At 42.8% G+C, this 26,962-nt stretch overlaps 2 protein-coding genes across 6 annotated transcripts in view; one reads left to right on the top strand and one right to left on the bottom strand.

Moving 5' to 3' along the window:
- The window catches only part of zgc:162193 (TRPM8 channel-associated factor homolog), a 61,577-nt gene extending 58,926 nt beyond the window's left edge, over nt 1-2,651 (bottom strand). The window contains exon 1 of the mRNA XM_054735099.2: nt 2,387-2,651. The gene's annotated coding sequence lies outside the window, so the exon portion shown is untranslated. The remainder of the gene's footprint in view (nt 1-2,386) is intronic.
- Nucleotides 1-26,596, top strand: pnkp (polynucleotide kinase 3'-phosphatase). 5 transcript variants are annotated; one of them, XM_070543798.1, is made up of 20 exons: nt 2,657-7,075; nt 7,512-7,590; nt 7,676-7,732; nt 7,825-8,032; nt 15,904-15,950; nt 16,135-16,428; nt 16,493-16,744; nt 22,146-22,225; nt 22,516-22,573; nt 22,648-22,755; nt 22,853-22,924; nt 23,124-23,172; nt 23,631-23,701; nt 23,796-23,888; nt 24,484-24,580; nt 24,650-24,711; nt 24,851-24,960; nt 25,944-26,031; nt 26,105-26,172; nt 26,247-26,596. In XM_070543798.1, the coding sequence occupies exons 4-20, from the start codon at nt 7,921-7,923 to the stop codon at nt 26,365-26,367; spliced, it is 1,782 nt and encodes a 593-aa protein (XP_070399899.1). In that variant the 5' UTR covers nt 2,657-7,075; nt 7,512-7,590; nt 7,676-7,732; nt 7,825-7,920; the 3' UTR covers nt 26,368-26,596. The 5 variants fall into 5 exon arrangements, with proteins under 5 accessions (XP_054591075.2, XP_054591077.2, XP_015798195.3 ...); XM_054735101.2 differs by having other exon boundaries at nt 2,657-7,590; XM_054735100.2 differs by lacking the exons at nt 2,657-7,075; nt 7,512-7,590; nt 7,676-7,732; nt 7,825-8,032 and adding exons at nt 1-1,992; nt 2,059-2,182.
- Nucleotides 26,597-26,962: the final 366 nt, after the last annotated feature.

Below are 26,962 nucleotides of genomic sequence, written 5' to 3'. Positions count from 1 at the left end.
GACGAAAATAACAGCTGAGACAGTCCCTTGTTGTGTGTGTGTGTGTGTGTGTGTGTGTGTGTGTGTGTGTGTGGCCCGGAGGACAGGACAGGAGAACATGCAGCTATAATTTGGTTCTGTACCTTTTCTCTTCAGCACCAGTGTTGGGCAAGTTACTTCAAAACAGTAATGCATTATTTATTACTTGTTACCCTCATTTTAAAGTAATTCATTACATTACAATATTACTGATTTTAAAATGTAAGGCATTACACTACTTTTGCATTACTTTAAGTTACTTTCACCAAAACAACTTCAATATGAATCTGGTAATGTGACGCTCAGTGAGCTCATGACACATCCGATGGAAAGTGATGTGGTGTCTGAGCTAGGGTTGCTGTTAAAAACAGTCAGATATAATAACAGTGCTTTAAATGATTGTTTTCATGAAATAAAAGCAACAACAATCTGTACTCTCAGCACGCTGCCATCTTAGAATAACTGAGCAGGGAGAGAGGTGGTGGGGGCTCCACGCCTATATTTGCCTTGGTCCCCAAATGCCTTGATATGGCCCTGGATGTGGGACTGACTTGTGGGGTGATCTGATTCTGTCACATGTATAAATATTAAATGCTTATATATTATTGCTTTTCACTGGTAAAAATGTGTATTGGGGATAAATCTACCTATTTTTTTTCTTTTCAAGCACTTTGTTTTGTTTTCTTGATTTTATTTGAATAATTTTTGGCCCTTTCTCTCTCTAACTTCCCTGCATGCTGCATGTTTTCTCCGTCTTCCAGAAAAAACTGTTTCCTAGACTTCCTACTTTCTAACTATCAGCCAAAGGGATCTTCACATGCGCAGCGCTCCAGCAGTAATGAGCTGAAATCACCGGGGCCCAGATTAACTCAGATGAGGCAAAGCACGTCAGAAAAGCACAAAATATCAGAGAATATGCGCTGATATGAACGATCGCAAGTGAATTATTTTGTTTTAGTGGAGCGATTTTGTGAACGTTGCAGTGGCCACGTGCAGGACGCAGCTGGAGTAGTTGAGCCGTTACCGCGGCGTCCTCTCTGCCCGCAAAGCTGAGTCCATAAATGACGTAATATATACTGGATCTTTCTTCGGGTTTCCCGCAATTTGAATTTTTAAGGAACACATCTTGATTCTGGGTTTAAAAATGCATTGTAATTACCACGTTACTGACAATTGTACCGAGTAAATATTACCATTTTCTTTCCCTGTAATGCCTTACATTACCACATTACAGCAAAAAGCAATGCATTACAGTAATTAATTACTTTTGTACCGCATTACTCCCAACACTGTGTACCATGAAACCACTTCACAGTACTAGGAGTCCATTAAAACCTATAAAGAGAGTGATCCTGGAAGAAATGGGGCACACACTAGTGACCTCAACAATTGCAAGACCTTTTCCCCGATGCTCAGATGGGGAAAAAAAGGAACTTTCATGAAGACATTAGGACTTTATCACCGTTGAACAAAAATAATAGTGCATAATAATCAATGTTGATGTTAATCAATTAGATGTTCTAGACTCTACTTAATAATACAGCAGTCCCTCGTTTATCACAGGAGTTACGTTCTAAAAATAACCCGCCGTAGGTGAAATCCATGAAGTAGCCAACTTTATTTTTTACAATTATTGTAGATGTTAAGACTGTAAAACACCTCACTACATGGTTTATACACTTTTTTCAGACGGGCACACTTCTTAATGCTCTCTGATCGCTATGGTAATGCGTAAATAGTTCTTTCAAAATAAGACACACAACTACAACCATACATTTCACACAGGAGCCTTTTATTTCTCAGCAGCAACAATAGTAACAAAATCGCTATTTAGTTTTCGCTGTCAAAGTCGATTTAACTAAAGTTACGTGTTTCTGGTTACTGTGGAGGTCACGTGTTTCCGGCTACTGTGGAGGTCACGTGTTTCCGGTTACTGTGGCTTTCCACAGCGGCTGCAGCCAGATGCTTCTTGAGGTAAACACACGCTTCGCGCGAGCGTAAACGCGTGTAATAATTACCTTCTCTGTTGCATAAAACCAGTGAAAGATGTGCTCGCTGCTTGGCGCCTCTGGAACTCGGTTTCCTCTGGAGGACGGAAGAGCCGTGATTCTGGGCCGGGGTCCGGACACTGGAGTCACCGATAAGAGATGCTCCAGGCACCAGGGTGAGTGAAGACCGCATATCGGCTGTTCTCATGGATCCCTGGTTCAGCGGTGTGAGCGCTTGTACTTGTTCTTACTTCCTACTGAGGAACATCATGAGGTTTTAACCAACAGAAAAGCTTACCAGTTGGTTTTAGGTGTGTGTGTGTGTGTCGCGGTTGAAGGAAATAAACGATATATAAAAACGTACACCATCTGTAACTTACCAGAATGAAAATACTACAGAAGGTGACGTTTGGTCGCCTTACAGCTGCGATCCAACAAGACTTTGTTGAAGAAAAATGGGAGGTGTCCACCACCGCCATTTTGACCGTGTCACAGGTTCCCTCAAGCCCAGACAATTCCATAAAAGGGAAGAGAGGAAGAGCTGAGGGTGGGGCTGTAAGGCTGGGATCAACTGACGACACCCGGTCGAACTAGCTACAAGCAAAGCTAATGCGGAGGTGGGAGCTAAGCTAACGGAGGTAGCAACCTAGCTACAACCGGAGTTAACTGTGCACGACACCAGAGCTTCTGAGTCAGAGATACGCCGGGCTGACCGCTGGGTACAACCGGGTGGAACACAGAGGTTTCCCGAGAGCTCCACAAGCCGGCAGCCGCACAGCAGACAAGCGCCGCTGCGATCTGAGATGCGCAGAGCTGCCGCTGGGGAGAACCGGGTGGAAAACATCGGTCTCCCGAGAGCTCCACAAGCCGATAGTCGGAACCCAGCTCCACCAACATGTTATATTTCAACCCATTTTCTAAAGTGCAGCATTATGTTAAATGCACTGGGTTTTACTGTATTACATTTAAATTTCACGGTTTAACAGTAAATGTCAAAATCTAAGCTCAGCTCGGCAGTGACCTAAAATACATAAATATAATTTTACTTGCCGAAAAAAATGAAGTGGAGACTCCTTGGACGCTCTATTAGTGCAATTAATGCCACAGCAATTCATTTTGTCCAACAATTACACAATAATATCCAAACAAGAATACACAAACGCTACAACTAATGGTCTATGTTGAGAGACTGAAAATGACGGAGCAGTTTCCAGGCCAGACCGAGCCTCTAATGAGGCCTTTCTCCGGAGCTAGCTCTGTGGTCACGTGGGTCTGATGCTCATTAATTATTCAGAATTTTAGGCTTTTAATACACTTAAACAGAAGAGTGAGAAAAAAATTCACCTCCCTCAGAGTTGTCATGAGTGTAAACTAGATCATTTAAACCAAAAACATGCTTTGGTACCAGGCTGTAAACATGTTTATTTCTGCTGTGAAATTGGTATTTTTAACATGGGAGTCAATGAGGATTTGCTCGCTTCTGACACCAGCCCCTAGTGGATGAGGGTGGAACTGCAATTTATTTCACTTCCGCATTGGACTAAATTTCTGTCCTGCATTGTGGGGGCTTGACTCACACGCCTCCAACGGGACATTTATCTGTAGTACTGTAACGCTATTGTTCGTTTTTCTGTACTCTTTTGCAATGTATTGCATATTTTGTAAATGTTAAAAAAAAGTTTATTGCCTCGAAAATAAAAGCAAATAATAAGATTTGTCTACCCGCAAAAAAAGCCTCCAACGGGGCAGACGCGTCAGTGATGACTTCACCATCGCACGCCCTAGAGATCAGCATGGGGTAGGCATAGTGGAGTCACTAAAATGAATGGGAGGCAATAAAGGTCCACACAAACATACAAATATGTGTGTGCGTGCGTGTAAACTTTGCACACCAACATCGGCAGAAAAGAAAGTATTGCAGATCAAATAAATTCAGTCTGGACCACACATGCACATCAGTCCTTTAATCCAGGACTGCAGGTTGTTCTAAAAGCGTCCCGACAAGGACATTTAGATCTAAATTTTTGGGTTTTTAAAAGCGTTGTTGTACTGTAAACTTGGTACCAGTTTCACCATCAGCAACACACACACGAATCCTGAGCATTGAAATAACAGGAAATAAAAGGACAAAGGTGACCAGCAGTGAACTCTGTGTTTTGACCAGGGTTTTTCCTGCATTCAAATTTGCGTGGCGGCCGCCTCCAGCTAATTTTGTGCCGCCCCAGCCTGATTTCACTCTGCCCCCAGTTATATGGATGGTAGTTTAACTGCAGCTGCAGCGTTGCGCCACTACAGGAGCGCTGGATCAGCAGTGGTGCACCGAAAAGCACTAAAACCGCTGCAGACAAAGATAAAAAATAGCTTTTCTCGCTAGTTGGTACATTATGGTTGGTGCTATTGCTGTCCTGATTTCCCCCAGGCTCTTCCATATCAGAGCAGGGCTGTACAGTGGTGTCTGTCTATTTTTAAACGTAGCACTGGTGCAACATCTTTGAATTTCTATTGTCCCCAGAACTTTATTGAACAAAAGTAAGTTACGTGTAAGAAAAATGCTTTTTACTGGTGCACAGTGTGGTCATCTGGATGCAGTGGAGGAAAATAAAGGAACCAGCAAAGGCAGAACCGGTCCAAAGTTTGGGATCAAAGGTGCAGCTACACGCAGATTGGCTAATGCTAAAGCTAACAGGTAGCTGTCTCACGATCAAGTGGCGCTCAGAAAAATATGTGATGATTTAAAACTAAGAAAGACTAAACTCTACAAGCGGATGAAGTCCCCACCATCCTGTCCTGCAGCGCTACGGATCAGAACCGCTGCAGATATGAGTCACATTACTGCTACATGTTACCGCAAGCCGTTGTAGTATACACACACCTGAGTAACTGAAGTAACGCTGAGTAACGCGTCTATCTTTGAACATAATTTAAACTGGATTATTGCTAACCCGTACATAATAGACATGCCACAGTTACATTGTTAGCAGCAGAAATTAAATGTTACCATTTCCAACACAAATGCATGTTAATGAAATGCTTCATATTTTACTGGATATATTTATGTGTTATTTAGACTAAGATGAGTGTTATTAATACAAACCTAAAATGTTACTGAAATTATTATTATTCTAATATTATAACTATAAATATCAGATGGAAAAAAGGAACTAAACTAGAGCTGAAACAACTAATCGATTTAATCGATTATAATCGATTATTAAAATAGTTAACAACTTTTTTTAGTCATCGATTAGTTGTTTAATAATCATATTTTACCGCATAAAGTCTATTTTTACCACAATCTGACATCGGTTACAATCTGTTAAATTTGCCGCCAGTGTGTGGCAGTAATGAGCCACTGATCTACCAGTGGAGCCGTAGAAGAAGAAATGAGCCAATAAGTGCCCTCGGTTTTCATGACGTATCACGTTACTGACGCTCATCTTGCTGTGAGAGATGGCGGAACAAGAGGAAATACGGAAGAAAAATAGAAGCGACAAAACAAGAGAAACCCCGGACAAAAACCTCACGAGTATGGGAGCACTTCACTAGATGCCTTGAAAAGACCGGTGACCTGCAAAAACCATGGCACGACGGAAGCACGACGTCCCTAAGTGAACATTTGAGACGAAAACGTGGGGGCTGATGCAGCAGAGGAAAGTCCGGTAAGTAACAGAAAATAAACAAGCTAACGCAGATCACATTTGGGACTTAGTGTTTTAGCTGAGTTCGTTATAGTGGATGTTAAACATGTTTTTTTTTTTTGCCGCGTCAGTCTACGGTGTTCTACTTCTGATTGACTAGATGCAATCGTGAATCTCCTCCGTGTTGTGAATCATGCGCTTGCCAAATTCAGCACGTCTGTTCATAAGAATGTTCTCGTTAAGAGAAAAACGGCACAAACCCATAACTATGTTCCTCATTCAAAAAAGGACAACTCCGCAGAGAAAAATATACAGACGAGCTGTGTCCAGGTGAATATAACGCGGCATAGTTGTACGCTTTCAATTTTTAAATACAGGAGAAATTCAGAAAGTCCTTTTTTTTAACTATTAAAAGGCTGTTTTACTATCTAATGCTGTAAAACGCCTCACAAACATTTTTGTCAAAATAAATGATCACTGTATATTGTTAATTAATTCAAATAATATAATATTGATTTAGTGTTGTAGTGTGTGTGCTGCTTTATTTTATATGTGTACTTAATTCAGTTTATTTGTGTTTCTTATGCAGAAAAAAACAAGCAACGATGGACAACTACATGGGGAACAAGACACTCACCCCCAGCAATGCATACCGCTTACAAACTCTATTCCATATTCTACATTATTTTTTATGGAATTTACCTCTTATATTTTGATGCCAAAAAATTATTCTGGACTGATATTTTGCACTGTTTAGCTCATTTTACACTGCTGACTGTGTTCATGTGCAATAAAATAGATTGCAGTCAACTGCACAATTCTCTTATGTTTTTCTTTTTCTTAACTGAAATGTATTCATCACTTGTATAGGTTAAATAGCTAAACAATAACAAACCGATTAATCGATTAATCGAAAAAATAATCGACAGATTAATCGATTATGAAAATAATCGTTAGTTGCAGCCCTAAACTAAACACCAATCTAACGCATATTATTGAGCCTTTTATAATATTTAGCCTTTAAAAAAGTGAGGCAGTTGAATGCACAGAGTACACATGTGCTAGTGCATGGTCAGGATGGTGCCACCTCTGCCTCAGTTTGAGCCAGGAAAAATCCTGTTGGCCTTAAAGTTATTTCACATCTAAAGGCCCTTATTGAAGAAATCTTTTGTAGTTTCTAGAACCTTTTCAGGAACCAGCCCCCTTTTGTGTGCGTTCGTGCAGATAGGAACTTGGAACCTTTTCTCATAGTTCCTAGAACCATTTTACGCTGAGGCTGGGACTGTCTGTGGTTCCTGAGGAAGTAACGTGACGTCGGCGCTTGGTGAGCTCCGCCTCTTGCTTGATTTCGTGTTTGTTTATTTAGAAACAAACCGGACTGCATCCCGGATACTCCTGCTGCCGCCATCACACCCCGCCAAAACCCAACAGGTAAAGAAAACAGTCTTCATGCATTTATAAAGGTTTCATCTCTTCTCTTGATATAGCGGAAGGAAATTGTCCATTTTAGGAATTACATCTCTGAGAGAAAGCTGGCGATGGCGAGCATGTGTTTGTACCAAATTAATATGTAATCATTTAGCTTTATTTTTGGTGAATTTCTACTTTGTTCTTGATGTTCGCATGCATGAACCGTGTGCATGAACACAAACAACACACACACACACGAGTTAAATGTCTTAAATTATATATATTGTGTGTATGAATGTTCTGATATAAGCAGCACAGAGTTGCTATCAGCTGTAGTACGTTATTATTGTGGGCTTGTTTGATTAATATGTGTGGTTTATAACTTATCCTGACACTGTGTGTTACTGATGAAGGTATTTTATTAACTTGTTTTATTCTGAAATGTTTATCCATCCAGCTGCTACACCAGAGCCAGCATCTGCACAGACATCAGCTTCTTCCAGCCAGCTGCTGGCAGCCTCTGCCCCCTACACCAGGTACACAACTGTCTTATTCTATATGTAAATGTGTAATCTCTGTGGTCATCAACGTGGTTTAATTCTAAAATATTTGATACTTCAGCATCTACACTGCACCTACAACCTACCACCTACCAGCAGCCCTGCCACCCCAGACCTGGTACACACATCTCACTCCACAGAATTAGATTTTAGTGTATTATATGACACTTGTGTGTTAATTCTATCTCCACCCTCCATGTTTTTCTCCAGGAAGGAGGAAAAAAGGTGACATACTTCTGGCTACTGAGCAGGAGATGCTCGGGTCAGAGGCTGAACAGGAGGCAGAGAGATGAACGGTTTGATACTATGATGCAGTTCTTCTGGGAGCTGACAGAGAGGGAGTCTAAAGAACATCCAGCTCAGGAGGAGCCAGCCACCAGCAGAAGCTCATGGAGGGTCTCTTGTCTGCAGCGAACACGTGAGCAGATAAAAAGAAGTGAACATGTGACTACACGTGCACAAAACATATCATGCACATGTGAACAGTTATTTTTACACAAAATACTTGAGTTTGTAGCAGGCATGTTTTTAATAAATGACTTTAAGAGTTAAAAGTATTCTTTGTCTCGGAGTGATGTCAGCTAGATGTAGTTTGGTCACTAAATATGAACTATTAGCTCACATTAGGCCTTTCTTATCCTCAGGTGTGTAATCTACTCCAGTTACTCAGGTGTGTAATCTACTCCAGTTACTCAGGTGTGTAATCTACTCCAGTTACTCAGGTGTGTAATCTACTCCAGTTACTCAGGTGTGTAATCTACTCCAGTTACTCAGGTGTGTAATCTACTCCAGTTGCTCGGGTGTGTAATCTACTCCAGTTACTCAGGTGTGTATTCTACACCAGTTACTCAGGTGTGTAATCTACTCCAGTTACTCAGGTGTGTAATCTACTCCAGTTACTCAGGTGTGTAATCTACTCCAGTTGCTCGGGTGTGTAATCTACTCCAGTTACTCGGGTGTGTAATCTACTCCAGTTACTCAGGTGTGTATTCTACTCCAGTTACTCAGGTGTGTATTCTACTCCAGTTACTCGGGTGTGTAATCTACTCCAGTTACTCAGGTGTGTAATCTACTCCAGTTACTCAGGTGTGTAATCTACTCCAGTTACTCAGGTGTGTATTCTACTCCAGTTACTCAGGTGTGTATTCTACTCCAGTTACTCGGGTGTGTAATCTACTCCAGTTACTCAGGAGTGTAATCTACTCCAGTTACTTGGGTGTGTAATCTACTCCAGTTACTCAGGTGTGTAATCTACTCCAGTTACTCAGGTGTGTAATCTACTCCAGTTACTTGGGTGTGTAATCTACTCCAGTTACTCAGCTCTATAATAGCCCAGATTACAGCAGGAAGTGGATCACATGTAACAAAGGTCAGACACCTCAACTGGCTCCTCCTGAGGTGGAAGAGCAGCAGGTCTACTCCGAGCCCCTCCCGGATGACCGAGCTTCTCACCCTATCTCTAAGGGAGAGCCCAGCCACCCTGCAGAGAAAACTCATTTCGGCCGCTTTTATCCGTGATCTCGTTCTTTCAGTCACTACCCAAATCTCGTGACCACAGGTGAGGGTAGGAACGTAGATCGACCGGTAAATCAAGAGCTTTGCCTTCCGGCTCAGCTCTCTCCTCACAACTGATTGGTACAACGCCCACAAGCTCCTCTGTGGCAAGGCCCCGGTTGATGAGAGCTGTCCGGTGTTCCTTAAGGCTCAGGATTTAAATGGTTGACGCGGCTCTGCAGTATCGCGTAGATATCAGGGTGCAGTTCCACTGGATTGGCAGACTGAGGTAGTGGTCTCTTTATTTAAAATCAATTTCCCTCTGGGATTATTAAAGTATTTTTGAATTGAATTCAATTCAATTGAATAGAATTAACTCCTTCAATGCCATTGACAGCTAAAGTCATCATTTGCATTTTTTTACTGTGTGGGTGTCGGGCGAGCCCCCGCACCGTAAGAACAAACATCCCAGCTCTATATCCTTAGGGGGATCCTGAAGGGTGCGTGGGAGTTTGCCCAACCATCTACATGAGTTTTGTGGATTTGAAGAAGGCGTCTGACCGTGTCCCTTGGGGGGTTCTCATTTCTCATTTATTCTGATCCCCATTAGCTGTAACTTGTACAGCTACTCTTCCTGGAGTCGATGTAATTCAATGCAAAATTTTTACATGTATAATAATGCTCATAGAATATATATACAACAAAATCAATATAAAATAACATAACCCCCTCCCCCAACACGCACACACACACGTACACACACACACACAATTATTCTCAGGTCATAGTCAGTCAGAAATAATAAATCCCATTCTTTTTCTTGGTATAATTTCCTAATTTCTCATTAAATGCTGTTTTAATTTGTCCTTAAACTGATATTTAATGTTAGCTGCTTTAACAATGTTATGGGCAAAGCATTCTAACCAGACATTGCTCTGCAAACCAAAGTTCTTTTTCCATTATTTGTTTTAACTTTGGGTAGAATAAACCTTCTGTAGCATGTCTAGTGGCATAGTTGTGTTCTTCAGAGCTAAAGCCGAGTCCCAGATAAAGTACTGTTGGTTGTTTATTTAAAATTATGTTCCTTGTCTTTTTTAACAGGGATGCTGTGAATCTATCTATTACCTTTAGCCATAACATTTTTTAATGCATCCAATTCACATTGGTACTGAAAGTGCACCGAAGTGCACATCGAGCTGCTCTATTTTGTACTGTTTGTAGAGCCATTATATGTGTCGCTGCAGCACAAGACAAAACCTCTGAACAATAGTCCATCTGTGACTAGGGATGGGTACCGAATTCTGTACTTTTTAAGGTACCGACCGAATTCCATAGTACCGACCGAGCACCGATTCACCTCATTTGAAACAGAGCCTCGTTTCGGTACCCGTCCTTCACAACGAGAACTTGCCTAGACAGCTGCGCATGTGCAAGAGCGTTACGTCATCGGTCGCTGCGAGCGAGTTGTAAACAGAGCAGCACGGTAGAAAGAACGCACGCTAAAGCTTGGGTCATCTTCACCAAATGTGATGGGCAACTGGGTGATGATGAAACCAGCGACAACGATCTAAGTGAGACATCCTCATCTTAATCTGCTCCGGTAGGTAAATAAAATGTTTAAGATAACATTAGCTTGATATGTTAGCTTCCGTTTCGCTAATGGTGCGTTCGCTTTCTCCTCGGAACTCCGAATTCCCGACTAGAAGAACATGAATGCGCTCTAAAGTTTGGCTTCACTTCACTAAATGCGACGGGTGATTGGGTGAAGGTAAAACCAGTGACAACGATCTAAGTGTGAGGCATCATCGTTTTAATCTGCTCCAGCAGCTAAATAAACTGTTTAAGATAACGTTAGCTTGGTATGTTAGCTTCCATTGCCACCATTGTTATCGTCTAATGGTGTGTTCACTTTCTCCTCGGAAATTCTAACTTCCCAGTAGGAAAAATCAAATGAAAAAAGACGGCAAAAGGAATGAAGATACACAGTAAATTTAGTTCACAGTAAAGATGTTTGCTTCAGTTTAATTATCAACTTATAAAACTACAAGGACGATGTTAAAATACAAACAGTTGTATGTTATTTATCGTGATATTTATCAAATATGGTTAGATGTTGAGAAAAATATATATTTAATTATAAAAGAGAATTAAAAATATTAAACACTCAAAAGTATCGAAAATTGGTACCGTTAAGTACTGGTATCGATTCGTAGGTACCGGAAATTAGTACCGGATCGATTCAAATGTCAAATGTACCCATCCCTATCTGTGACAATACAAGTATTAGTAGAACATCTGTCAGTATATTAAGAGGTAGCACATGAGAGCATCTTTTAACCATAGAAAGACCTCTACACATCCTGCGCACCACAGTACCAATGTGAATTGTCCATGATAATTTATTGTCAATTTCAATACCCAAAAGCTTAGTTTGTAATACCTGCTTACATGTTTTTGACAGTTAACTTCAATTTGGGTTTGCTCAATAGCATATATCTGGTACCAAAGACAATGCTTTTTGTTTTGCCAATATTAAACAACAACTTGTTATATTTTACCCTTTCAATCACAGATGTTAATTCCTCCAGTAGGACAAGTTGTAGTTCCTCAACTGTCTCCGTTGATGCATAGATTGTTGAGTCATCAGCATACATCGCAATTCTTGCTTCCTTTAAAACCACTGGCAAATCGTTTGTATATATAGAAAACAGGAGATGTCCCAGGCAACTTCCTTGGGGAAACCCACAATTAATTGCTCTTTCAGTTGAAAAGCTTCCATTAAAAAGGACTGTCTCTTTCCTGTTCTCTAAATAACTCTGTAGCCAGATAATTGCTTTTCTGTGGAGGGTACTTTGGGTACATGGGGTACCAGGCCCTCTGATACGGGCTGTTAGGTACCTGTATGACCGGTGTCAGAGCTTGGTTCGCATTGCCGGCAGTAAGTTGAGCTCCTTTCCGGTGACAGCTGGACTCCGCCAAGGCTGCCCTTTGTCACTGATTCTGTTCATAACTTTTATGGACAGGATTTCTAGGAGCAGCCATGGTGTTGAGGGGATTTGTTCTGGTTCCTGAGGATCAGGTCTCTGCTTTTTTGCAGATGTTGTCGTCCTCTTGGCTTCATCAGAACGTGATCTCCAGCTTTCGCTGGAGCGGTTCATAGCTGAGTGTGAAACAGCTGGAATGAGAATCAGCTCCTCTAAATTCGAGACCTTGGTCTTGACTCAGAAAGGGGTAGAATGCCTTCTCCGGGTCAGGGATGAGGTCCTGTCCAAAGAGGAGGAGTTTAAAGTATCTCGGGGTCTTGTTCATGAGTGAGGGGAAGCTGGAGTGTGAGATCGATAGGCGAATTGGTGCACACTTATTAGTAAATATCAGTGTCACATAAACTACCAGCTGCAATTTTAAAAACTTTCAGTCACATTGCTGTAAAATAAGGTTGTTTTTGAAAATGTGTTGGAATTTAGGAAATTTTAAGACTTGAGAATAAAACAAGTTATAACAGCAGAACATTGTCATAAACCCTCTTTGCAGAAACCAGATAGATTTTAATGCTTATTTACTTTTATAATAATAATAATTATTATTATTATTATTATGACACTGGTACAGCTGAGTTCCTTTTTCTGGGTAATGTGTTAAACTCTATTTCTACAAAATGATAGGAGGAAACTGATAAAGGAGTGGCTGGCTCTGTGCTAAAGTCTTTACCTTGTAACTAGATATTTTAAAAAAAATTGGTTTAACACTTAAAATAAAAAAAAAATTCTCACTGAATGTAAAATTGTATTTTGATAGGTCCATTTTGATTTGGGGGCTTTAAAAGGAACTCCTGCTATGAGGACGCGTGTGCTCTAATAAGCCACACGTTTTCTGTTGTACCAAACTATGTTGTTAGAAACACAAAATATTGCTGTTTATTTATAAATCTATAATATTTAGCACATTTTTGGACATACGTAGGATGCCATGTTTTCCGCATGCTATGCACTCTGGGGGTGATGATGTATATTGGTTGCTCTTGGAAGAATAGCTATTGACGCTAGTGTTTGTTTACATGCTCACTGTATTAATAATGAAGTAAAATGCCGCATTGTGCTGCTTTTGGATGTAATTTCCAGTCAAAGAGCAACAAGGGGAGTGATGTGAGTTTACACAGCTGTAGAGTTAAATCTGCATACTGGAATCACCTCTGTTGCTATTCAGTGGAGATTCCGAAGAATGACCAATCAGATTAATTTATGAGGCTTAGATCATATATAAATACCCTGGATACCTATATATGGCTGTTATGATCTTGAGCAGACATCTTGGCTCCTTGGGTTAATCTGTGGATCCAAAAGTACTGTTTGACCCAGCTTGACCCAGCTGGGCAAATGTGACCTTTGCCACAAATCAGAGAATCTGCATCACGCTACACAGCTTTCCCACTGGCAAGAAGAGGAGAAAGCAGTGGGAAGAGGCCTGTGGACGGACACAACTTCCCAAAGATCCGCGGTTGTGTTCCCAACATTTTTCTCCTGATGCGTTTGAGGCTTATAGTCGACCACAACGACTTAAAGAGCTCACCAGAGTGGTTGGGTGTAAGAGAAGGTGGAAACTAAATGCTTTAGCGACCATTTCCCCACACAAGGAGCCTAAAAGCCCTCGGAGAGACAAGAGATGCTGGATGCTCTCCTGAACCGACAACCCGCTCCTTCAGCTGCCGCTTCTGTCATGTTCAGCCAACCATCGGACACGCCACTTGTCACGGATGTAGCTGAACGTTCACCTCTCCCATCAGTAAAACAAGCAGTAAGTGTAGCAACACAGTGTTGTCTACATATATAATATCTGCAATAGGGATGGGTACCTTTGACATTTGAATCGATCCGGTACTAATTCCCGGTACCTACGAATCGATACCGGTACTTAACGGTACCAATTTTCGATACTTTTGAGTGTTTATTTTAATTCTCTTTTATAATTAAATATATATTTTTCTCTATATATAACAATATTTGATGAATATCACGATAAATAACATTCAACTGTTTGTATTTTAACATGGTCCTTGTAGTTTTATAAGTTGATAATTAAACTGAAGCAAACATCTTTACTGTGAACTAAATTTACTGTGTATCTTCATTCCTTTTGCCGTCTTTTTTCATTTGATTTCTCCTACTGGGAAGTTAGAATTTCCGAGGAGAAAGCGAACGCACCATTAGCTGATAACAACGGCAACGGTGGCAATGGAAGCTAACATATTAAGCTAACGTTAACTTTAACAGTTTATTTAACTGCTGGAGCAGATTAAAACGATGATGCCTCACACTTAGATCGTTGTCGCTGGTTTCTTCTTCACCCAATCACCCGTCGCATTTAGTGAAGTGAAGCCAAACTTTAGAGCGCATTCATGTTCTTCTAGGCGGAAATTCGGAGTTCCGAGGAGAAAGCGAACGCACCATTAGCGAAACGGAAGCTAACATATCAAGGTAACGTTATCTTAAACATTTTATTTACCTACCGGAACAGATTAAGATGAGGATGACTCACTTAGATCATTGTCGCTGGTTTCATCACCCAGTTACCCATCACATTTAGTGAAGTAGACCCAAGCGTTAGCGTGCGTTCTTTCTACCCATGCTGCTCTGTTTACAACTCACTCGCAGGGACCGACGACATAACGCTCTTGCGCATGCGCAGCTGTCTAGGCAAGTTCTCGTTATGATGGACGGGTACCGAAAGGAGGCACCGTTTGAAACGACGTGAATCGGTGCTCGGTCGGTACTATGGAATTTGGTTGGTACCTTAAAAAGTACCGAATTCGGTACCCATCCCTAATCTGCAACAATGATTAAAGTGGTTTCACTGAACATCCTGATCATCTATGAAGCACACGACAGCTCTGGATGCTAATAATCTCCTAAATCATTCATAACTGAATAAGTTTGATCACACGAAAGCTTACCGTTAACTTCTGCTGACAAATGTGAGCACTCTCCCTCAGTTACCATGGAGACCCATTTGCCGCACATGCGCCACCGGTGTTGTCCAGCTCTCGCTTCATCCCGCCCTTCCTGCTCTTCATGTTGACTCTCGTCTTGTGAAACGTGGTCAGTGATGTCACCATTAATGTTTCACTCTGGTTCAAAGTGAAAAGGCTGAACAGATGACGTGTTGATGTCGCTGAACAATCACTACAGGGTCCCAAAGCCAACCGGTGCTACCGAGGTACAACCAATTGATGTCACTACCCAGAGTGCATTGCGATGCTAACAACAATGGCGACCTATGAGTTAAACTATTTTTACTAATTTTATAAAAATGAAGACATTAAGAAGGTTTTTTACACCATTTTAATATAACTGATACTAACATTTATCTTTTAAGAACCACACAGTTTTGTAACCTGGGTTCCTTTTAAACAAATTAAATTTAATAGGAAATGTTAAAGATGTCAGAGGGTTTTTTGTCATATTTATAAATGATAGATACATTTCCAGATCAGTGGTCCTCAATAGGCGGCCCGCAGACCGAACCCCCCTGTTTTGTCTGAAGTTAAACCAGGAGGGGACAGGTGCTGTGCTTCATTATATTGTAAGCTTGTGTGTTTTGTGCAGTACAGCAAGCGCTAGAAACACCCCCCCACCCCGACATTCCTACAGCACTGCCCCGGTCCGTACCTCTTGCTCCTGGGTCTGTTTGTTGAGTGGCCCTCGGACCATTATAATTGAGGACCCCCTGTTCTAAATGATATAAAACTGTTGTGTGGTTGGGTTGAGCTGCACATGTCATCTCCTCCTGTTTTCCTTACAGTGAAGGTGGTGGCTTGTTATGCAGACCTGGATGTGGTCGTTACTCAGGTATGAGAGGAAACTCAGCTGTCATTTGACTCAACATTTAACTTCTAACGATTCTTAGAAACTAGTGTTGGTGCCAGCATGGCCTTGCTGCCCCCTCTGCTCTCACCCTGCTTATCTAAACCCATAAAAACTAAATAAATGTTATCAGGTCTGCGGTTCAACGTCCACACGTATCCTTCCGCAGCTTGGTGCCAATCCCAGTTTCCTTGATGGTGAGAAGCTGGGACGGGGCCAGTCTGGGAAACTTGCCCAGGGAGGCACGCTGTACCTGGTGGACCAGAACCACCCATTCACACTCACCTTCTCCCTGAGCTCCAAAGCACAAGACCCCAACATGCCCAGGAGGAGCTTGAAAGCCACGGATAAGACCAATGGAGGGAGGAACGGGACGCAGAGGGATATTAAGCCCAGTCTCACGTCTAAACACAGTATAAAAGATTTCTTCTCCAGCTCTCCCTCTAAGGCAAAACATGGACAGGTATACCTGTTTCTGTCATGTTATTAATAATAGAAGGTATAAGACTTAATGTGTTTTTCTGAAGTTCTCTAAAAGGCAGCTGAGCCCAGAGAGCAGACTCCCTGAGGGCAAGCGGCAAAAGTTGGAGGAGGAGGAAGAGGAGAGAATCATCGAGGATAAGCTCAAACATCTGCAAGAGTTTGCTGAAAAGTCTGTGACAGATGAAAGCAAAGACGACCCGTCTCCATCGTTGGTGCGTGGGGGTGTGAGGAGCAGCTGGCAGCAGATAGGAGCCCTGATGGTTTACACTGCTGAGGGGGTCACAGGGAGCAGCAAGGTTTAAATTCACTTATTTTTACTGAAACCCTTTTTTGTTTAACCCCCCCACCCACTGTCCTAATGGGTGACCCCGTGAGGAAAGTTTACCATTGAGCAGGGTTGATGGTTTATCTCTTGAGGTCCACGTGGCAGGGGTCAGGGGGTGCTCACTCCTCACTCCTGCCATGCGGACCTCAAGGGATAAACCATCAATCCTGCTCAATAGTCAACTTTCCCCGCGGGGTCACCCATTAGGACAGTGGGAGGGCTAATAGTTTGAATGCTATTACAGCATTCAAGCTAAAGTGTTCCCGTTTCTCTTTTTTATTATGTCTTCTTTTTTCTTCCATACATTTTTGGAACCGTTTCAGTGTTTCCCCTAGAAATGTTTCCACCCTTGGGGTGGGGGGGTGTCATAGTCGTGGCGCTAGAATTTCAGGCGCACCAGAACAGATGTAGGGGTAACACAACTACCTCAGATTTTCAGCTATTTCAGCAAATTTGGTATGAAAACGTTCAACTCGGTGAGCTCTTTCCTTGCGTTACATTTGGCATTGATATCTTTAAAGAGCAAGTCACACCAAAAGCAACTTTTTTTGTTGTTAACTTGTATAAATGAGTATCTAAAAGTGTTGTAGGCATATGTAGTCATTATTTTTGCATTTTGATGAATTTTCTTTGAAAACTCAAAATTCTGCCTAAAACAGTCGGTCTAGCCCATCTTCAGCTCAAAACTATAGAACACGTTTATTTTGAGTTGATTTAAATCAACTACACAGCTAAAGCTTCATTAGCTGCCTGAATAGAAACCTCGGGCTACCAGAGGTCCTTGCACTTGTTTATGCAGTTTCACATTGTTTACAAAACGTAGACGTAGGCCTGTAGCGAAGCCTCGACGAAGTCGACGGCTCGATTCTAAAAATTTGTCGATGTCAGATCCGGAAGTCGACGCACCGCGCCCACTTGTTGCATCCCCAGGAGTTTGTAAATAGAGGAGGAATCTGCCTGTTTTTCCTCTAGTTCGCCCTCTTCTCCGCCTTCACTAACATCTCCGCCAAATACCGAAGACCCGGAACAACGTCCGTCCACTACTAGATTATTTTCCTGTTTTGCCCCTTCGTCTCCCGGCAACGGACAACAACCTCCGGGGTCAGATGCGCTGCTTCGTGTCTATCGCAGATGTAGAAAATCACCGGGAGCGCTTCTCCCTTCATAAAGGAGCTTCTTTCAGACATGAGGAGAGCTGTTTTGGTGGTAGCAGTCTCTCCTCCGTGCTGGTCTGTTTGCTGCTGGGTGTTTTTGGTTTATTTTAACTTGGTAACTTGAACTTAATGTTGGTAAAGCTACTGTTAGCATCTTCGCTAACAGCTTCTTGCGTTGGGATAAGCTGTTACGTTTTGGTTTAGAGTTCATCTTTTTTGTGGTGTAGAACTCCCTTTTATTACATTTAGAGTGTTGTGGGTTTTCGGTTTAGTGTAAAATATCACCTGAGTTTGGTTTAACCCGTAAGACCACTCGCCTCACGCACATAAGTGACCAAAACAAAGCAGCATGGAGACACTCCGTCTCCAACCACCTCTCAGGCAGCAGCCTGCACTCCCAAGTTCTACACGTCACCAGAACATAACCAACCGCAACACAATAAAAGCAGTGTTATACAAAATGGAAGGCCTGTAGTGTTTATTCTCTTACAGTAAGAATTTATCAATTATTTGAGGAATTTATTTGAGATTTTCTGGTTTTTGTTAATTGTGCAATAGAAAAATAATCATTAGATTAATTTTCTAAATAGTCATTAGAATAGTCGACTATTCGATAAAATAATCGTCAGAATAATCGTTTTAAAAATAATCGTTTACCCCCAGCCCTACGTAGACGGTATGGTGTTTTATTAACATATTACAACTATAAAGAAAATATTTAGTGGGTAGGAAACAAGAATTTAACAAAACTGCTAAACTCTTTCCTAAACTTGTGCGTGAAAGCTGAGTGGATTTACTGAAGTGTGACGTCATCGGCAGCTGCAGCGGCAAAACCCGAGCCTATCTGGCGGGCTGAGCCGATCTGGCGGTACCTACAACGGTGGCAGCAAGTTGGACTGACGAGAGCAACTCGTGTGTGGATTAGAATGGAAAATACAGCCACTTCTGGAGATGAGGGGAACCGTGGTGAGGAGCTTGTGCCTCGATATGGATTGTCGTCCGTTGCGTGGAGTTGTTTTGGATTCAGAGCAAGTGATATGCAAAGAGTGTAGCAGAGTCGTCTGCCCCGCAGAGTAACACAACTAATTTGTTCAACCACCTGTAAAAACATCACAAGCATAAATATGAAGAATGCGTGAAAGCCAAAGCCAACGCTAATTCACAAAATCCTCGTCCCTGTCCAGCAGCAGCCCAGACAACCATTACAGAAACCCTGCAGTACCCCATCCATCTTCTTCATGAAGACACGCAGAAATAACAGGCGCAATATATTTTTATTTGGCCAAAGATGTGTCCCATCAATACAGTGAGCAATGAAGGCATCAGAAAAATGATCCAAACAATACAAGAAATACGAGATTGCCTTGCATAGTTATTTCTCCAAAGTGGTGTTGCCTGCACTTGATGGAAAATGTCGGGAGGAAATATATTGAGAGATCTCAACTCTCGAGTTCCTCGCAGCCACGACTGACCTGTGGTCATGCAGAACAATGGAACCGTACGTGTCCTTGACGATTCACTACCTAGACGGTGATTTCCAAATGAAAAGTTGTGCTTGCAAACTTTATTATTCCCAGAAGAGCACACGGGAGAGGCAATAGCTTCGGGACTGTAGGAGGCACTGGCTTCTTGGAGCCTGCCAGAAGAGAGACTCGTCTGCATCACAACAGAAAGTGGGTCTAATGTCATCAAGCAGCCTCTCAATAAATGGACAAGACTTCAGTGCTTTGGCCATAGGCTCCAGCTAGCAGTTGGTGATTAGTAAGCTATGAATATAGTTATTAGGCTATTTATAATAAAAATAACAATAAATAACAGTCATAAATAGCCTACTATTGAAAATTGATTATGTGATTTATGTCGATCAAACAAAAAACTATTATGGTCTATTGGAATAGAACATTTTTTTTAGAAAAAAATCAAATAAAATATAGCACTTAGTTTGTTAAACAAATATATAACATTTGCCAATATGATGGAGAGGTGTCAATGGATTATTAATCAAATAATGTCTGAAAAATATTGGCAGTAGTGATTAGATGAACGCATACAAAGTTACTGTCTATTCTGTTCTGTTTTACATGAACATGATTTATATTCTTTTTATCGAGACGGTGTCAGAGTCCACGCCCCCAGGCCGGGCTCTCCCAGCTGACCGGCTTCTGTCTCGGACCATTACCCAGCATGCCCCTCGCGGGGATTCCCTCCACGTTGCACCTGCGTCATCCATGTCTATATATGGCAGACGCCACACCGGCTCTTCACTCAGTCATCGTTCCACCGTGTTCCATGATCAGAGTATTCAGAAGCTAAGACAGTTAAACCTCCACCTTTCTAACTCAGACCTCATCCTTCCGTCAGCCTTTTCAGCACCGCTTGCAGCCAGCAGTCTCTAATAAAAGCTCTTACTCCCGAACCCAGTCTTCGAGTCTGACAGACGGCAATGAAAGACCCACGGATTGACCGCTCGGTAAGGATGTGCAAACAAGCTTGTCAGCAGTTTCTCCCACAGCTGGAAGCGTCAAATGGAGCTAGCAAGAGCTCAAAAGGAGCTGAAGCTTCCAGAGCACGAAATGAAGACGGAACGCCCAACAAGGTGGGGAGTCCAGGCAAGCAATGATCGCAAGAATTCTGGAACAGCAGAGGGCCAGTCTTATCACAAGTCTTATCTTCTGACTGAAAAACAAGGCACCTCGTCCCAACATGGCAGGACACTGATGTCCTGAAGCCATCAACGAAGCCCTTCAACCTCCGACTGAGTTTACTGATGCGCTGTCCAGTGAGAACAACCAGTCGTTCACCTGTTCAGCTCCTGTATCCTCAACATAAGTAAAGATGTTGCAGACCTGACCCACACCATCAAAACCAGAATCCTCACTTACCTGGAGGAAAATACAAGGATCCAGTGACACTAGAACTGCTTGACATGGCCTCTGCACTTGATCCACGCCTCGAGCTGAGATATGTTAGTGAGGACAGCGCTGCATCAATCCATGAAAGAATTCTGTCTGAGGTGGCTGCCTTTGCAAGCATAGTGAGGAGTGATTGTGAACACATTAGATACTGATTTAAAAATACATTAAAGATATTAAGTGGATTTTAATATGCTGAGAGGACATTGTTATGCCGTAATCTGAATTTGGACTTTTAAATATGTTTTATTACAAAGATTTTTTGTTTATACTTCCTTTACAATGTACTTTTCAAAGAAACCGGCCCAGCGGATACAAGTGGGGGTCTGTTGAGGATGCACCCAGTACATCTAACAAAAAAGACCTTGGGGAGCTTCTTCAAGGTCCCGGGGGCAACAACACCGAGACAATCTCCTTACCAGGAACAACAGACTGTTGCCTCTGAGCTCCAGTCTTACCTACAGTGTGCCAACCTTGGTGGAAGGAACATCATTCAAAGCTTGCTCAAAAGTACTTTTGCATTCCTGCAGCAAGTTCGCTGTCGGAGAGGGTCTTTAGCACTGGGGGAACTGTAGTGTCCCGCCTTTGCTCATCTCTCAAGCCAGATAATGCTGACAGACTGGATTTTCTTGCCAAGAACCTGTAGGCCTAACTTCCTCGGCCTTTTGTGTATACGCTGTAATTCTTTCCGTTAAGTTGCTCTTTGAGATTGCTCTCTGCAATAACATGATTAGTTAGCACTTTGGAGAGTTTTTGGGAGGGGCTTTTCATTATTTAAAATCTATTCACAAGTTCCATTGTTCACAGAAAAACGTTGCTACATTGTTTGTAATTGGTGCAATAAAAATGCATATTTTACCAGATAGGACGAATGATCGTGATTAATAATTGTAGTGTTTGGACTTTATTATTTTTGTTAATAATTTTTACTTCTAAATCTTTAAATATTTTTAGCTCTTATTGACAGTTTAGCTTAGTTTCTGCTTCGGATCAGCTTTTCAGCAGCTTCGGCTATCGGTTTCAGCTATCCAGCATTCAAACAGCGTTTCTGCAATAAATACAATTCATCTACACTAGTTTAAGAATTAATTTCAGGGGTCTATCTGGTGCTTGGAAGACCTTGAAAGTGCTTGAATGTTTGTAAAACTGCGTGAAACTATAACTGAAACCCTTCGTGGCACAAAAAAACATTTAAATACTGATAAATCACCTGTGAAAATTAGAACATTTGAACCTAGTGTTCATTAGTGTGGTTTTGTGTGTTCTGCTGCAAACTCAGAACTCACCCGTCTGTGTTCTGCTGCAGATTGCTGGGTTTGACATTGACGGCTGCATCATCACCACTAAGTCGGGGAAGGTGTTTCCTACAGCTCCTGATGACTGGAGGTACATTTCCTAAATGCACCTGTTCATTTCTAATGACGATGCTCAATCCTGATTTTCTCTCTTTTCATTTCCTTCTGTTGAGTTAACCCCTTAACATTCCTGGGAACGTGATGTGTGGACGTTGGCATGCTAAGTGGTTTTAAACGTCTGCTCTCAGTTTCTGCATCTAGGTCACTATGGTAACGGAGTCCAAGCCACATAAGTGTCTGCTGATAGGAATTGTTTGATTGGTTCTTTCTGAGGGAAAGAAGCATTAAGTGATGCTTGAAACTTTTGCTTTTATTGACCAGGATTCTGTTTCCTGAGATTCAGCCCAGACTGGCCAGTTTGCTTAACAAAGGACACAAGGTAGGAAACTGCCGTGGCTGCCGGTGACACCTGTTGGAACATGACTGCCCCAGCGGCATCCTGTCCTTCTGCAGGTGGTGTTCTTCACCAACCAGATGGGGATTGCTAAGGGAAAACTCTGTCCAGAAGTCTTTAAATCTAAAGTGGAGGACATCCTGGCTGCCCTACAGCTGCCTGTGCAGGTGGGTGGAGCTGCTGGCTTACTCTGATGGATGTGAAGCAGCTTTGGAGTTACTACAACCCCCCCCCCCTCTCTCTCTCTCTCTCTCTCTCTTTCAGGTGTTTGTTGCTACCGGTCCTGGTATTTACAGGAAGCCAGTGATGGGAATGTGGAAATACCTGTGTGAGGAGGTTAGCAGATGGACACACACCCTCTAAATTAGCAGCCCTACCCTCAACACATAAATATGTAACAAGACAGGCTGCACCCAGAGTCATTAATCAGCTCCACCCAGGCAGAAATGCACTCCAATCATAACTCACACCAAGGCTTTCTGTTGATTTAGCGTGTTTCTAACCAGATGCTTGACATGTTTGCACATCTGTTCAGGCTAATGATGGTGTGACTGTTGACAAGACTCAGAGTCTGTATGTTGGAGGTAAGTGAGCTCCATTTTTGTGACTAAAGCACTTATTTTCATCAGCAAATTCTTCAATTTGTAGGATAAAACATGTTTTAGATGTTTTACTCTGATCCTGGTCTGAGATCAAGATGTAACCATCCAGGTTATTGTCCGTTTAGCCACTCAGCTACAGGCTACAAGGCTTTAGATCAGGAGGAGGTGTTTTCCACACGTGCATCATGTTAGAGAACCGGAGTTTCCAATGCTTCACACTCAGTTTGAGTCTCTGAGCTCCTGTGGAGGGATTCAACGGGGGCTTCATGCCATTTAGAAGTTTTGCAGAACAACCTGCATGCAGAGCAGCAGCGGCCATGCAGGATTTGCCTAAACCTGCAGCTTAGTGGCCCTGGAGCACCCGGAGGGTGGTGAACATGTTTGTGCGTATCTGATGATGCTCATAATCAAACACAACCTGGCTTCACCTCTGTGCCCAGATGCTGCAGGCAGACCGGAGAACTGGGCCCCTGGCAGGAAAAAGAAGGATTTCTCGTGCAGTGACAGACTTGTATGAGCCACAGCGACCGTTTGGGTTAATGGATAATAATAAATACACGTCACGCCAATACTAGACAACACTTCTCTATTTCTGTCTGTTGCAGTTTGCTCTGAACATCGGGCTGCAGTTCCACACACCAGAGGAGTACTTTTTAGGCTGGAAGAGCGCCCCCTACAGCCTGCCTTCCTTTGACCCTGTAAGCAGCGTGTAGGAGTTCCCAGACCAGACCAGATGTTGGTAGTTGTGTGATGCTCGGTTTGGAGTTGGTTTTCTTCTCGTTTGAAAATGATTGTTGTCTGAGTGCATCCTCCTCCGTTGGTCACGATCAGAGCTGTCCTCATGTTTAGGAACATTCCTACGCACAGCAAAAAGACGGAACACAGAGTGTAGAATTGTTCCTACGCACAAACCTCATTCAGGTCTGTGTGTAAGGACGGGTGGTGACTGAGGGCCCAGGACTGCAGGTTGTGGCCGTTCCTAACCCACAACAGGTTTTGTTTCTTGCCCTTGAAAGTGAGTTAAAAGGTGGAAGTAGTTTTAGCAGCAGCAGTTTGTTCTGGAGCAACACAGAAAAGAGGAGAATCTGCACAGAGGAGGTCCCACAGCAGACATCGTAACTTACTTTTGACCTCCAGCTGAACCCCTCCGAGCACAGGTGGGGGTCGGGACAGACTATGTGGGTTTATTACTGGTGTATTACACAGAAGTAGGAACTCTTCAGCAGGAACGTCCGCTGATTCGGTTCATGTGTACCCAGAGTTTGGACTTTAACTGGTGTTTTTCTGAATCAGAGGAAGCTGGACTCCACCAGCAGGCTGTCGGACCCTCCATCCGCCTCTCTCACCTCTACGGAGACAGAAGTCATTGTTGCCGTGGGTTACCCTGCAGGTGAGTCACTCATCTAGACTCCTCTCCCTTCCACCAACACCCTGCTGACCTTCGTTCTTTTCTCTACAGCTGGTAAATCCACCTTCTTCCACACCCACATTATTCCCAAGGGCTACGTCTACGTCAACAGGGTGAGGAGATCAGACCCGCACCTCCCAGATTTATTACGATGACAGTGAAGTTTGCTATGTTGTAAACAGTAGTAATAATTCCCTGTGTGGCAGTATTATTGTTGTCTTTTCTGTGTTTTTGCCCCGCCTGCTGCACCAGGACACACTCGGGTCCTGGCAGAACTGTGTGTCGGCTTGTGAGCGTGCGCTGAAGGAGGGCCGCAGCGTTGCCATAGACAACACCAACCCAGACCCGGAGTCCCGCAAACGGTAGGTTCTGGTACTGTGTGTGTGTGTGTGTGTGCGTGTGCGCGTGTGTGTGTGTGCGTGTGTGTGTGTCAGACCACTGCCAGCCACGATGTAGCTCATCACCATCAGTGTGTGGACGGATGACTCTAGTGTAAAGCACTATGGAGTCTGACTCGTTAAGCTCTATGACTACGTTTACATGCAGCCAATATCCGGGTTATGATCGGGTTCAGGTCGGGATTCGGGTTTCTGAGTTGATCAGAATAACCCGTTTACAAGCATAAACAGAAAGAGTTACCTCTAACTTGCATAACCCGATTTAAATGCGGACGTTGGGGTAGCGTCAGGACGTATGGACTACGTCCAGACGCAATATGCCTCATTTCCGGTTCTTCTCGTTCCGGTATCCGTGAAAACAACTACATGTTTCCCAGTTTGGAAGAGATAGCGACCGCGTTTGTTTGCGCTTTAGTTTCCTCGTCACTCCAAAAGTGTGGTGCTGTGCCGCGACTCGCCATGTTGCTCCCAACTTGTTGTTTACTTCCGGAGTTCTGGCGCATACAAGACGTCTCGCTACTCAAAAGACCAAGATTCCATGCGAACAGAGCATGGGCAGAACACACGCTTTGATGGGGATATCCCGGTATGCGTTTACACGACCAAACATTCGGGTTAGAAAAGGGTTACCCCAGGTGTAGTAGCCGGGTTTTTAAAAACCCGGTTATGAGCATATCCAGGTTTTTGGCGGTGTTTACATGGACCTGCAGAACCGGGTTATTGTGAATATTCGGGTTTTAAAAGGGTTATTGGCTGCATGTAAACGCACTCTATGTGATGGTCATGTTTCCGGCTGACTTGGTTGTCTCCGGGATCGGAGATCCGTGTTTAAAACGGTTTATCCTGTTGTTACATAGACGGTGGAAGTATTTATATTTGTTCTCTTTTATTGTGGAACTATTTTCAGTACGTATCAGAGGCCGTTGTTACCAGGTTGTTTTCTGCAGGTATGTAGGCGTGGCCAAAGCAGCAGGGGTGTCGTGTCGCTGTTTTCACTTCACGGCCACTTTGGAACAAGCCAAACACAACAACCGAGTACGATTCCTGCTTTCCTTTCTCCCATCACTCACGTTTATTCTGGTTCTGACGGTGTGGTTCTCGTTCCCAGTTCCGTGAGATGCTTCCGTCTGGCAGCAAACATGCTAAGGTCAACGACATGGTTTTCCACAGCTACAAGTGAGTGAAACGAGCCTGAAATAGTCCAGTAAAAGTGTCTGCCCAAGCTTTGAGGTAAAGCTGATCTGTTTCAGGAAACATTTTGTGGCCCCTGCTCTGTCGGAGGGATTCTCTGAGATCCTTCAGATCCACTTTGTTCCACACTTCAAGGACAACCAATCTGAGACTCTGTTCAGACAGTTCTCAGAGGGCTGATGGACTCGCCAACACCTCCGCAATATAATCAACCCTGCAGAGCTCCACTGGTGAATTTATGAAGTGATGTTGGCTAGATTTGAAGCTCAGAATCGGGCTTATTTTGACAAGGACGCAAGAAAATAAAGAGATGTTTATCTAATCATGTATGGCTGTGTTCAGTTCAGTAAAACAACAAAGGCTTTGTGAACAAAATAAAGATATGTTAATAAAAGTCTTCCTGACGTTCGATGCTTGCTTTAAATTCTGGATGCGTTTGGGATAAAGGTCTGATGAAACATTTGTCATTTTCTAAAAGATAAACATTTACATTTTAAAAAGACTTAGCTTAGCGCCCTCTTTGACAAAAGGTCAAACTCAACCAGGTATGAGTTGACGGTGAGAGCTGTTGCTGTTTTTCTGTGTTCGACTGATAGGTAATTTTAATCTATGTTCGGTAATTTACTTTAGCATTATTCACTATTATGTTGCGTATTTTAATTTAGCATTGTTCTTATATTACCTTAAACTTAAATTACCTTAAAGGAAGTCAGAACACCCACACAGAGGGATTAGATTCTTAAATTTAGTAAACTGTAACAAACCTATTAAACAG

The sequence above is a fragment of the Nothobranchius furzeri genome, chromosome 13, assembly GCF_043380555.1.
Source record: "Nothobranchius furzeri strain GRZ-AD chromosome 13, NfurGRZ-RIMD1, whole genome shotgun sequence".
In the NCBI taxonomy this organism is placed as follows: domain Eukaryota; kingdom Metazoa; phylum Chordata; class Actinopteri; order Cyprinodontiformes; family Nothobranchiidae; genus Nothobranchius; species Nothobranchius furzeri.
This window is presented reverse-complemented; position numbering and strand designations above follow the sequence as displayed.

Coding starts and splice junctions, on each gene's coding strand:
- pnkp (XM_054735100.2), top strand. CDS start 2,065: ATGTGCTCGCTGCTTGGCGCCTCTGGAACTCGGTTTCCTCTGGAGGAC. Junction 15,951..16,134: donor TGGATGTGGTCGTTACTCAG/GTATGAGAGGAA, acceptor ATCCTTCCGCAG/CTTGGTGCCAATCCCAGTTT. Junction 26,032..26,104: donor AAGCCAAACACAACAACCGA/GTACGATTCCTG, acceptor TCTCGTTCCCAG/TTCCGTGAGATGCTTCCGTC.